Source organism: Mustela lutreola, chromosome 9, assembly GCF_030435805.1.
Source record: "Mustela lutreola isolate mMusLut2 chromosome 9, mMusLut2.pri, whole genome shotgun sequence".
Taxonomy (NCBI): Eukaryota; Metazoa; Chordata; class Mammalia; order Carnivora; family Mustelidae; genus Mustela; species Mustela lutreola.
This window is the reverse complement of record NC_081298.1, coordinates 93,064,819-93,077,230: the sequence shown is the minus strand read 5'-3', so window position 1 is coordinate 93,077,230 and position 12,412 is coordinate 93,064,819. Positions and strand designations below refer to the sequence as shown.

The window sequence follows — 12,412 nt, the reverse complement described above, 5'->3', positions numbered from 1 at the left end:
CCCAGCCTGCCCCCAGAGTGATGCTGACTTCCATGCTTTACCCATGGAACTCCACTCTGCCCTTTACTGGTATCCTGCAAAGTGGGCATCACGCGAGTATGGCCGGCAGCTCCCGGCTGCTCCAGGCCTGCCTGCCCTGAGCGTTTCTGGCCTCTGTGTGTGGATATGGCATCATGAGGCCATAGCCCTGGGAAGATGCTCACGGGGTCGCAGAGAGGAGGCATGTACATAAGGACTGGTGCTCCATTTGGGACGATTAGTTGCCCACACAAACCCCCACAGAGTTAGAAAGTATAAAGTTGTTTCCATGCCTGAGATAGGACAGTGTCTGTCTAGTGCTTAGCAAAAAGGATAAAGATCAGAATTCTGGCTTGTGTTGAAGACCACAGCTACTTATGGCAAGGTAGCCACGTGGATAGCACTTTCCTTAGTGGTGGGAAGGGGAGGGTTACAGGAACTGTTCCTCTCCGGAGAGTAAAGTGAGATTGTTGAGGGTAGGCTGCAGCCCACAAGGTGGGTGCCCATGTAGGGGAGTGTGAAGGTTATGTCATTGTACCACCATTGTCACCCACTGCCACTAGCCAGGATGAGGAATGCCAAAAGTGCCATGGGACCACAGATAGAGAAACCCCATGGTACTGGGGTGGGAGCTCAGTAGAGTGAGCAAAATTGATAAAAACTCTGCCATTTGTGCCAAGTATTCTCCTTGGAGTCCCTTTTCTTGGGACCCTGGGCTTGGATTCTGCTTTGAACTCTGTGATTCCTTAACATAGGCCCGTGCTACTTCTGTTTCTGAAGATGCCACGGGCCGCCCTCAGAGGACCTGGCAGGCCAGGGAAGGCGGCCCCAAGTGCGTGGTGTGGGCCCGCTGCCCTTTGCTCGCCTCCCCTGCGTTTCGTGCTCTTTGGCCGCTCCTCAGCTTCAGGGCGGCGCATTTTCAAGGACCAAGCTGAGGATGCCAAATTAGGAGAGAGGGCTACGGGGTCTGAATTTTAGACCCTGTCATGGGCTAGAGGGGACAAAGGATTCCTGAAGCTCACGCAAGGCCCCACTGGTGAGCTTCCAGAGGCAGCGGCTCCACAAAGTCCCGCAAGGGTTTTGGCCAGTGTCTCCCCCCAATCCCCCCCACCAGGGACCTGCAGTCCAGGCAGGTTGAAGATCCAAGATTCAGGACCTTGGCCCCCTGTAATTTATGACTGTGTGCAAAACAGGACTAACAGTTTGGACTGAGAACGCTGAAGCCATTGTGTGTTTTGCATTTGACTTCCTGCTGTGTGCTATGGCTTGTGCTGCTGTTGGGGGGTGGGAGGAGGGCATGGTGGGGAATGGCTGGCATGAAGCGGGCTTGAGCCAACGCTTTGCTTGCTGGCTTTTGGCTAACTGACTCCGGGCTGTGGACTGTATTTGCGTAGTGATGGCTTGCAAGCATCCGCAGGAGGGACTGCAATAAACGTGTGTCTTCCTTCCACTTGGGAGCATCCTTCGATTTTATTTCCCGGGCAGAGGGTGGACTCCCTGCATTCATCCAGGCAGTTGCAAAGAACCCAGGTCTGGGGGTGAGGTAGCCGTGGGAAGGAATGAACAATCCCTGCCCCAAGGCCCTGAGCTGTTTCCGAGGAGCCACATGCCACACTGCCCCTGGCAGGACCGCTGGCAGCCACAAGAGTCTGAGAGGACACTCGGACCTGGGCCCTGACTGCGGCATTCAGAGAGCAACACACACTCTGTGGTTAACTTTCAGTCTACAGAGAGCCAGCTGATGTCCAAGGGCGACGCAGACACCAAAGACGACTCAGAGGAGACCGTGCCCAACCCCTTCAGCCAACTCACTGACCAGGAGCTGGAGGAATACAAGAAGGAGGTGGAGAGGAAGAAGCTAGAGCTTGACGGTAAATACGCTGGGCTCGCCCGGAGTGGAGGCAGAGTTGGCGGCACCCAGAGGGGCAGCAGAGCAACCAGCAAGGCTCGCTCCCACCAGGGTGACCCTGGGACCCATGCCTCCCACCTGACAGGCCCCGGGGCTCCGACTAGCCTTGCCTCGCCTTCACATTCAGCCTTTACCTCTCCCTCTTCTCCATCACATTCCCAGTTTGCCCTTCCTGCCCCGTCAGCCAAGTCATATTCTTACCAGCGTGATGCTGTGACTTACGTAATGGTCCTCATGGCCCAGCACCTCACAGTGACATCGTGCTGCCATGACCTTAGTCGGACCCTCTCACCTGGGCTTAAAGGAGGTAATTAATCCTCGTAAGTGCTTAGAACAGAGCCTGGAAGTACGGCGGAGGTCCGATAAACATTAGCTATGATAAGATCATTATAATAGTGATAATTACTAGGAATCTATCAGATCCAGTATAAACCGTTTAGCCTGGCAATGAAAACTCCCACCAGCTACCTCTGGTCTTTTCCTCATTCCTTCTTTATTTCAGAATCTCCAGTCAAGTCCATCTCTCTGTGTTGAGTGCCAGATATGCCTTCACGATCACCTGTATGCTCACATTCATGCCTTTGTCCCTTCCGGGCATGGTTTCCCTTTTTGGCTATCCTGACCCCAGAACTTCCATCTCAAGCCCCTCTTCCAGCTAAAAAGCCCTCTCTGTCCCTCTCTACCCCACCCCGTCTTTGAGCTGTCCCTTCTCTTTGTTTCAAGAGCACTTAGGGTCTGAGACACAGAGGAATTCAGCTCCTGGTTTTGCCCACCAGGCTGGGCTGTCATTCCCTCAGGAGGACCCTCTTCCATGACCTCCCACCCCACCCAGGGTCAGCCATCTTCCTGGGCACAAGCAGGCCCTAGAAAAACCCTTGCTAGCTTGCTTGAAGTTCTAATGGAACAGTTGAAAAAATAGAAAATGTGGTGTTTTCTATCCCTAGGGATTATTTGGGCTGAACATGAAAATTAGATAAATAATAAATATAATAATAATAATAATAAATAAGCCATACGCAGGCTTGGGGTTCACATTGGGGCTGACATCCCACTGGCAGATGTGTTTGGGTGGAGGAAACAGAATACGACTCTGACTCCTCCCATTTGCCTCCCTGCTCCCCAAGATGTAGTGGCAATTTTTAAAAGTTTGGGGGAAGCAGGTGCACCTGGGTGGCCCAGTGGGTTAAGCCTCTGCCTTCCGCTCAGGTCATGGTCTCAGGGTCCTGGGATCGAGTCCCGCATTGGCTCTCTGCTCAGCAGGCAGCCTGCTTCCCCCTCTCTCTCTGACTGCCTCTCTGCCTGCTTGTGATCTCTCTCGTGCAAATAAATAGAAATAAAATCTTTTTAAAAAATAAGAATAAAAAGATAAAAGTTTGGGGGAAGCAGCTAACTTCAGTTAGGAGAAATGGGGGCCAGCTGGAAGAAGGCTTTTTTTTTTTTTTTTTAATAAATATTCTCCTTTCATCTATTTGACCCCTATCCTGGGGTGGTTTTCTGTATTTTCAGGAGAGAAAGAAACCACTGCCGAGGAGCGTGGCTCACCTGTAAGGTCTGCACCAGCTTCTCCAGCACAGAGCCCAGCGAAGTCAGAGACTAAGAGCCCTGTGGTCTCTCCCTCCAAGTCTTTAGACGGTGAGTGGAGCTGAGCAGCTGGATGGGAGGAGGCATCTCCACAGCTCCGATAGGGGTCTACACGGAAGGCAGGGCAGACATGCTCACTCCAGGGACCCTGCCTCTCAACAGGACTTGCCTGCTACCCAGAAAGCTTTCTGTTCTGCCGTTTCTAGGGAGTTTGAAATAGAGGTTTCCAAATTTAAGCTTGCTTCATTCACAGGCTGTGACAACACAGCTTATGGTTAAGTCCCTGTCTAAGCAATAATGATTGACTCACAGCCTTCCCACCTCTCACTCAGACTAGGTTGGCTGATGGGTCTTTCTAGATGCACCAGCCTAGTGCTCAGACTTTAATGTGCTTAGGGATCACCAGGATCTTGTTGCAATGTAGTTTCTGATGCAATAGGTGTCGGGTGGAACCCGAGACTGTATATTCCTAACAAGCTCCCAGGTAAGACTCATGATGTCATTCTCAGCCTTTGGAATCTCAACACACTGGAATTACCTGGCGAGGTTTAAAAATCCTGGCACTGGCCTGGGTCCCACCACAGCATCCCCCGTGGTTCTCAGTTAAATGGTCTGGGGATGGGGTACAGAAGAGTACATTGGAGTTTTAAGATCTCTCCAGCTACATTAAATTTGTAGCCCAGGCTGAGAACCAGTTCATTAGATATGAGTTTACAGAAGTAAGGTCTAGGCCCTACTCAACTGCTAATTTTAGAAAATCAGATAATCTTTGTGCTTCAGTTTCCTTGTCTGTGAAAGGGACTACCAGTATTTTCCCTTCTTAAGGTTCTTATACATATAAGAAAGTTGTAGATTAGAACATGAAGCATGAAATGGAAAATATAAAAATTTCATTCATAAAGAATGAAATGAAAAGTATAAAAGAAAAAATTAAATGTAAGATCTGATTGTGATTATGATTAATAATATACATACAGTGGATAATAATACTATTATATTATATTATATTATATTATATTAGTCTATACTACCTAGATCATAAAACTGTCTTTATTGAGGTCCTGGAGTCCCTCTAGGCAGGAACACTGCTCCCTAGGTCCCCTGTGATTTTCCCTGTTCTGGATAGAATGACCACACATGTGGATGCTGCTAGAACCCCCCAACCTCTGAGCTCCCTCCACAGGCCGATTGCTGCCTTGAGTGTAGTCCCAGTGTTGCCAGAGGAAACCCATCTGCTTGTGGCCAGAGCTCCAAGTGGATGTCTCCTGACTGTTTGTGTTCATTTTGTCTCATCATGGTGTTATCAACCTGTCTCCACAATGTCTTCCTTTCTCTTCCCATTTGTGCCTTCATCAAAGGAGTTTCCTCCGATTCTGAATACTTGTCTCTGTAGTAAGTATAGAGAGGCTATTTACTAACTCACCCCAACACTTGTAATGGGGGAGGGAGGTCTCTTTAAAAAAAAAAATGTGTTTCTCCTCAGCTTTTTCTTCGGCAACCCTGACTTTGGGAGGTTTCCTGGCCAATTCCACATGTGCTCTGCATGGGCAGGCTTCCCTCCGGGATATGCACACATAGGATGGACTCGTGCACATACACACACTCTCATCCTCACATGGGGCATGCCACCCAGAGGCAACAAGCCTGCACAGTGAAAGGGCAGGGGGGCCAGCTCCTGGGTCCTCCCTGTAGAGGAGTCCTTATGGCCCTCATGGGCACATTGACATCCCTTTTCCTAATGGCCCCTCCAAGGAGCCCATGAACTCTTCTAGGGCTGTGGCGCAGAGCCTGAATGGCCCAAGAACCAACTGCCTTCTGGAGATGCTTAGAGCACCTGGCCTGGACCATGTCTTCAGCATCCCCCAGGGGTGCGCACCAGCTGCAGGAGGGAAATCCAAGCGGGAGAGGCAGCTTATGGCAGCAGTGGGACAAGGGATAGTAATCGCATTTCAGCTCCTGGGAACCTCTGGGAGCAACCTCTGCTGTTCAGAGGGACAGAGTGTGGAAGGAGGGGTGTAGGATAACTGCTTACCCACCCCTGACATTATTCCCATGGGTAGCACTATTCTTGCTCTCTCTGGTGCAAATCTGTGCCTTCATGGAGGGGCACACCCTGGTAGAGTTGTTAGAAAAATCAAGTTCTTCTTCCCTGAAGATTCTGTCCATAGTACAGACAGAGCTGAGCCCGCACGATGAGGCCAGTTGTTGCTGCTTTGGGTAACCAGGGTAGAGCATAGAGGATCATGGCCATGCCGCCCGGTGGCTGGCCCCAGCTCCTCAGGGCTGACAAAGCTGAGCCTCCCACTCCCATCAAGGTGAGCGCTTTCACATTAGCTCCGTTGAATCAGGGCTGGCTTTTCACTGCGTGCCACCATGCTCTGGTGCTGCATCACCTTGGTGTCCCTCCTCCTCTCTCTCCTACCTCAACAGCCTCCCTGAAGGAGACTCTTTCAAACCTTCTTCCTCCACATCTGGTCATCTCTGTCATCGCCTTCTCTTTGACCGGCTTCTGATCCCTGTGCCTGCTGACTCCATCTCCCAATAACCTCTCCGGAGCCCTGGCTGTGCCTGCCGGAAAGAGCCCTGCATTCAGCATCAGATGATCAGCACTGTCACTCACCGACTTTGCCATCTCAAATAAGTCACTTAAAAACCCTGCAGAATGGAGGGCTGCCTAACAAGAATATTTGTCCTATCCTAAGCTGTAGCACTGTTCCTGGGATAAAATGAGCAAACGGATACAAAAGGGCCTTGTAACTTGCTTCCATCAATCAGTTCTCATTACATACCCTGTTCTTGGGATTGTGAGAGAGAATACAGGCTTGCTGTTTCAAGCCACTAAACTTGGGGGTGGAGGTTGTTACGTAGCAATAGATAATTACTGAATCACAGTGCATAAGAAGAGCTGGTTTTATGGAAGTCCGTTTTTCTGTGGGTTGACCAGGCTCACCTGGATGGTTCTGTTCCATTCAGGTGAGCTGTGGCTGCGTTGGTCCGGGAGCATGACTGAACCGGGACTTCCAAGATGGCGTACTCACGTCAGGCGCCTTGGCCGGGACAGCTGGAAGGCTGGGCTCAGCTGGGACACGGGGATGACTGCGTCTCTGTCTCTCTTCATGTGGTTGTAGGGCCTCTCCATGTGTGTTTCCATCAAGGCAGTCAGACTTCATTACACAGTGGCTCAAGGCTCCCTAAACTCTGAAAGCAGGAACTTCTAGGCCTTCTTAAGTCTTCAGCCTAAGGCTGACTCCTTGGCACTTCCTCAGCATTCTGCTGGTGGCTGTGAACCACAGGGCCAGCTCAGATTCACTGTGGCAGGGGACCACACCTAACTGTGTCCTCTTAAAAAAAAAAAAAGAAGAAGAAGATAAATGACACATGAAACTATAAAATGGATATATCAACAATAGATTTAGAGAATTCGGGGCAAGATCATTGTCAAATTTCAGGGGAGGCTTGAGCCAGATCAGAGGGTTTAAGAGGCCAACTAGCAGGTAAAGGAGGAGAACAGACAGAAGGTTGAATTTAGACAAGTGTATTGATTTCAAGACTATTTCCAGGTGATGACCATGGGGACACATGGTGGGAGGGTAAGCGTGCAGGCCATCGGAGTACAAGCTGGATGTATTAGGGAACTTAATAACTGGATGATGAGAGGACATGGGCAAGACAGTAGAAGGATGGAAGGTGTTGGATGCTAAGAGAGAGATAGTCCTCAAGAGCCATCTGGAAGAGGACGTTGACTTGCGTAGAGAAGTTCAGAAGTTAGAAAAGACCTAACAAATAAGAATTTGTCCATAGTCAAACTAGCCCATTCTGTCCCCAGATTTACACCCCTCTGTCCTGTGTCCCATGTAATCATACATTTCTCTGGTCTTTACCCCATCAGGTACCCTAGTTTTTTCCTAAAACTTCCTTCCCTACCCCTTCCTTTTGTAAGTCATACCAGTCCTACGTCCCCCATTGCTCACATTCCTAGAGAGTGGAGCATGCTCAGTACCTTCCTGTGATATGAGATCTCATACAGCTCACTCACACACACCAGCATTCACACACCACACCCACATACCCATTCACAAACTCACATGCCCACACACACAAACTCAGCACAACTCATACACTTAATCCACACACTCACGCACCACACCCCCGTACGTACACAGCTCACTCCACATTCACACACTTACAAATTCACACATGCACACACATCCTCACACACTTACAAACACATGCACACACACGTTCTCATACACTCACACACTCCTTTCAGTTTCACATAGTGAAAAGAGCACAAAACTGGATGTCAGGAGCTTGAGATCTGCTCGCTTTTACTACTTGACTCAGTTTTCATTTCTGTAAAACGGGAGGAGCTGAGCTAGATGATCTTTAAATTCCTTTCTACTTTTCAGAGTCTGTGGTTTTAGAATCCCCCCTCTTCCCTCCCCATCCAGGCATTTCAAAGCTTGAGTGGAAGCAAGGTGGGGGAGAGAGTGGGAAGGTGGAGAAAGGGCAGTAGTGGGGTTCAGTTTCTGGGGCCTGAGCAGCTCTGGCTTTGAACATGGCAGCCATCCAAATAGGTTCCCTCCAGGTGACTGCTAGAGTGGGCCAATCAGGCAACTTCCCCTTTCGTTAATCCTTTTATCTTGGAAATATGCGGTCCATATCACTCAGGGAGTTCCATTCTCCCTCTGCCTTCCCCTTTCTGCCTATTGGAAAGATACTCTCCATTTTTCCAAAAGTTCCTCTTTGGTTATCAAAAATGAGATTGGTATTAAAAACATGTAATTTCCATGTTAACTAACTAGAATTTAAATAAAAGCTTTAAAAAATGTTTAATTTCGGGGGTGCCTGGATGGCTCAGTCGTTAAGCATCTGCCTTTGGCTCAGGTCATGATCCCAGGGTCCTGGGAGCGAGCCCCGCACTGGGCTCCCTGCTCTGCGGGAAGCCTGCTTCTCCCTCTCCCACTCCCCCTGCTTGTATTCCCTCTCTCGCTGTCTCTCTCTCTCTCTCTGTCAAATAAATAAAATGAAATCTTAAAAAAAAAAAAAAAAAACCACCCTTTAATTTCCATATTTTTACTGGTGAAACTGAACCGGTTACCACAGTTCTTAGATTCTTCCACTGAGTTGTATGTGTTAGTGGTCTCCTCCTTCCTATAACCTCTCTCCTCACCTGGGTCTGTCCCCACATTTCGTCCTACAGAAGCTCTCAACTGGGTCGTATTGCCACATTTGGAACAACATTACCTGTTTACATTTGCAGACAAGGACCCAAAATAAAGGACTTGCCAAGGGCCTGTTCCCAAGGCAGGGTTTCATGAAAGGGGGTACAGGTTTTGGGTGAGAACCCTGCCTAACCCTTTCCCCCTACAATGTCAGCCTGTCCCTCCTTTTGCCCTAGACTTATTTTATAGAACTGCCTAGAAATGGTTCTGTTAGCCGCACATGGAAATTCTCACCTGGTCGAAATCTTACGGGTCGTATCTTTTCATCTTTTCCTAGAAGGTGCTAAGAAGACAGAAACAAGCAAAGCCGCCACAGAGCCTGAAACCACGCAGCCAGAAGGAGTGGTGGTCAACGGGAGGGAGGAAGAACAGACCGCAGAGGAAATTCTCAGCAAAGGCTTGAGCCAGATGACCACCAATGCCGACACAGATGTTGATACCTCTAAGGACAAAACCGAGTCAGTCACCAGCGGCCCCATGTCCCCAGAGGGCTCACCTTCCAAGTCTCCCTCCAAAAAGAAGAAGAAATTCCGAACCCCGTCCTTCCTGAAAAAGAGCAAAAAGAAGGAGAAAGTGGAGTCCTGATGGGTAGTGCCCTTGGGCTCCCATCCACACCCTCTCCCTCCACCCCTTCCCTTCTCCCATCTCTGTCCCTGGAAGCACAGGGCCAAGGAGGGATAGAATAGGACCCTGGATCACACTCTGAGGGGGAACTTAGAGATTACCCAACCAACCCCTCATTTTCCATTTGCCCCAGAGAAATCAGGTGACTTTCCCGAGGTCACACAGCTAGTTAGTGGTAGAGCTTCCACTAGCATTGGGGTCTCCTGGCCCCCGGTCCAGTGCTCTTTCCACTACACAACACTGCCTAGTTGTGGGCTACCTTTGTGAGGATGCGGTCCACCAGTCTGAGCCCAGGGCAGAAGGTCAGAGTGGGCTGCAGAGGCCTCACAAGTCTCAGACCAAATCAGATAGGCCGAGACTTCCCCTGAGCAACGTCCTCTCCCTCACAGGAATCCAATCTCCTGCTAATGGAGCTGTCACAGTTTAGAAATCTCTCTTTTCCATAGGGTCCCTGCCCTGCTGCTCTCAGTAACCAAACTGACCCGTCCCCTACACCAGGAGTTAATCTTTGTTCCCAAGGGCTGATGGCTTAGCTTGTGCTTCCCCAACCACTAACCCTGAGCTTTCTTCATGGAACCTCCTGAATAAAAGATGGATGAAGAATTGTAAGAGCAGGCAGACATAAGGGCAAGCCAAGTCAGCCACAGGATCGGGAATCGTTTAATCAATGTAAGAAGCCAGGAACTTGGCCCATTTGAATCGTGCATCTCAGGCGCTTCAAAACTAAAACCAAATTTAGCTTAGAGAAAAGTTGTCTCATGCTCAGGGCGGAAATTTGGGGTAATTCAGATCCTCTGTTGGCTTTGGGTTGTACAAGGAGGATCAAAACAACACAGGAAATGCTATGCCTTTCTAGCTTTGCATGATACATGGAGCAATGTGGCTGTACCTGTTTCACTCCTGTCTGGCAGTCAGGTGTCCCCTGACCTTCCTTCTAACCTGGAAGCACTGGCTCACAGACTGGAACTGGCATCTTACCCTTGGCACCTTGACCTTGGCTCCTTTGGGTTCTGACTCAGTCACTCTGGGTCCAACAGAGGAGAATGAGATGAGCCCTTGAGAATTAATTCTCGTGGATCAGCTATCAGAGCAATCAGCTTGGGTGTCCTTGCCCTGTCACTACCTGTCCATCCCGGGGCCTAGCAAGAGCCACGGCTGCTGCTGTTATCGCCAACACTATACTTTCATACTCTTCTACGGGACACCGATTAATGAGCATTGTTGGCTCCTAAAAAAAATAGACAATCCATTCTCTTTATAGCACAGTGTCTTCAAAGAGTATTTTTCCTTTTTGTTCTGATTAGGGTGAAAGTACTTTTGAAGTTCTTAATCATAGTTTTTCACTTTTGAGCACTTACTTTCTATATACAGACACTGTGCAGGCTTTCCATACGTTATACCCTTGGACGGTCACGATAGTCCTGTGACATGGGTAAGACAGTCCCATGTTACCAGTAAGAAAACTGAGCCCCCAAAAGGACAATTGACTTGCCCCGGGTAACTTGGCTAGAAAGATCCAGAGCCTGGATTTGACCCCTGGACTCAGTCTGAGTCCAGAGCCTCTGTTCTTAACAATTACGATGATTCGAAAACTTGAAATCCCCAAGCGGGGGGTTTAATTTAGTCTAGGACCCATTTCTGTGACTGGTCTCCACTGTGTAATGTCAGCATTTGAAATGAAGGCAGGAAACTATCTGTGTTCTCCCTCATCAGTGCACGTTAGGCTCCTGACAAACGTGGACTGTGGCGAGGCCAGTGCGGACCTCTGACGGAGGAGAGGCAGGAGCCTTCTGGTTGGGCCAGAGTATGGGGGGTGCTATTTCTTGAGAAGAAAGGAAGCATGACTAAGGAGAACGCAGAACTGTGTCTCTCTCGTGCAGATCCCTAACTACTATCCCAGCTCCCACTCCGCTCTACTTTCTGATGGGCCTTGTGATGGGCAACCCCGTGGTCAGGGGCATCTGATGTCTCAGAAAAGTCCATGGGAAATGCCTTTAAAAGCCAGTCCTTCGATGCCTTCTTTGAAAAACTAGATTTCACATTCATCCTTTCATCCCTCGCAATATTTGTGAAGCACCCATGAAGCACCAGGCATGATGCCATCATGAAAAGAAACCCCTCGTTGTGGCTAGAATCAGCAGCAGCAAACAGTGTTACGGGACAAATGGAGAGGATGACCACTGATGCAGCTTTTTGTGTGATTGTAGCTCAGAGATTATGTTGATTGACTCTCCGCATTCAACAAATTCTCTTTATTCCCTTGACCACAACGAGGCCTCATTTAGGTGAAAACGGCCCAGCCTTGCTGGAGGATCGTCCTTGGAATTTATGCCATGGGTCCACCTTTTATTTATGCATTTGTTCCTCCTCATGCCTTCGAACACAACAACCAACAACAGCAAAACCCCATGAGCTTGGGTCATGGGTCGAGTCAGAAGGCAGAACGTAGTCCCTGCCCACAGAGGTTTTTAAGTATCGGAGGCTTGTAGGCAAGTTACGAAAAGGGCAAGGCGGCAGAGATGACATAAGGAAGTAACGATTTATTGTCTTCTGGACCAGAGAAACTTTCCTGAAAGATGTGATGATTGAGTTAGGTTTTCCGACAAGGAGGAATGCTCCAGGAAGACGAAAGGGTTGGTGGGATATTCGTGCGGAGGGGAGAGCATGGGCAAAAGCACAGAAGCACAAAACTCCACGACGGGCCCACGGAGTCACGCAGGAACGCCAGAGCATAAGATGTAATGGGCGGGGGCTTTGTTTCATAGGTGGGCAGGGCTGGCTCAGAGAGAAATCTGCCGAAGTGTGCAACTAGATTTTATACTGAAGGGGGTTTGGAGCTGCTGATGGCTTCCAATCAGGGTGTCATGATCAGCTTGACTTTTACAAAAGTCCACTAGGCGGCTGGGATGGAGAATGGCTGGAGAGGAAGGCGGTGAAGGCCCAGACCTCCTAATGAGGCCTATCAGCTCAGAAATGTGCCTGGTGGCCTGCCTTACACTCCGTTTTCCCTTTAGAGCGCATAGCTTGTTTCCCGCACAGAATTTCACTTCCCCAA

At 49.3% G+C, this 12,412-nt stretch overlaps 1 protein-coding gene across 2 annotated transcripts in view; it reads left to right on the top strand.

Moving 5' to 3' along the window:
• The window catches only part of ADD2 (adducin 2), a 103,698-nt gene extending 93,081 nt beyond the window's left edge, over positions 1 to 10,617 (top strand). For both annotated transcript variants that reach the window (XM_059187989.1, XM_059187990.1), the window contains exons 14-16: positions 1,742 to 1,889; positions 3,434 to 3,559; positions 9,011 to 10,617. In XM_059187989.1, the coding sequence (XP_059043972.1) occupies positions 1,742 to 1,889; positions 3,434 to 3,559; positions 9,011 to 9,318 (582 nt within the window). In that variant the 3' untranslated portion in view covers positions 9,319 to 10,617. The remainder of the gene's footprint in view (positions 1 to 1,741; positions 1,890 to 3,433; positions 3,560 to 9,010) is intronic.
• The last annotated feature ends 1,795 nt before the right edge of the window (positions 10,618 to 12,412 follow it).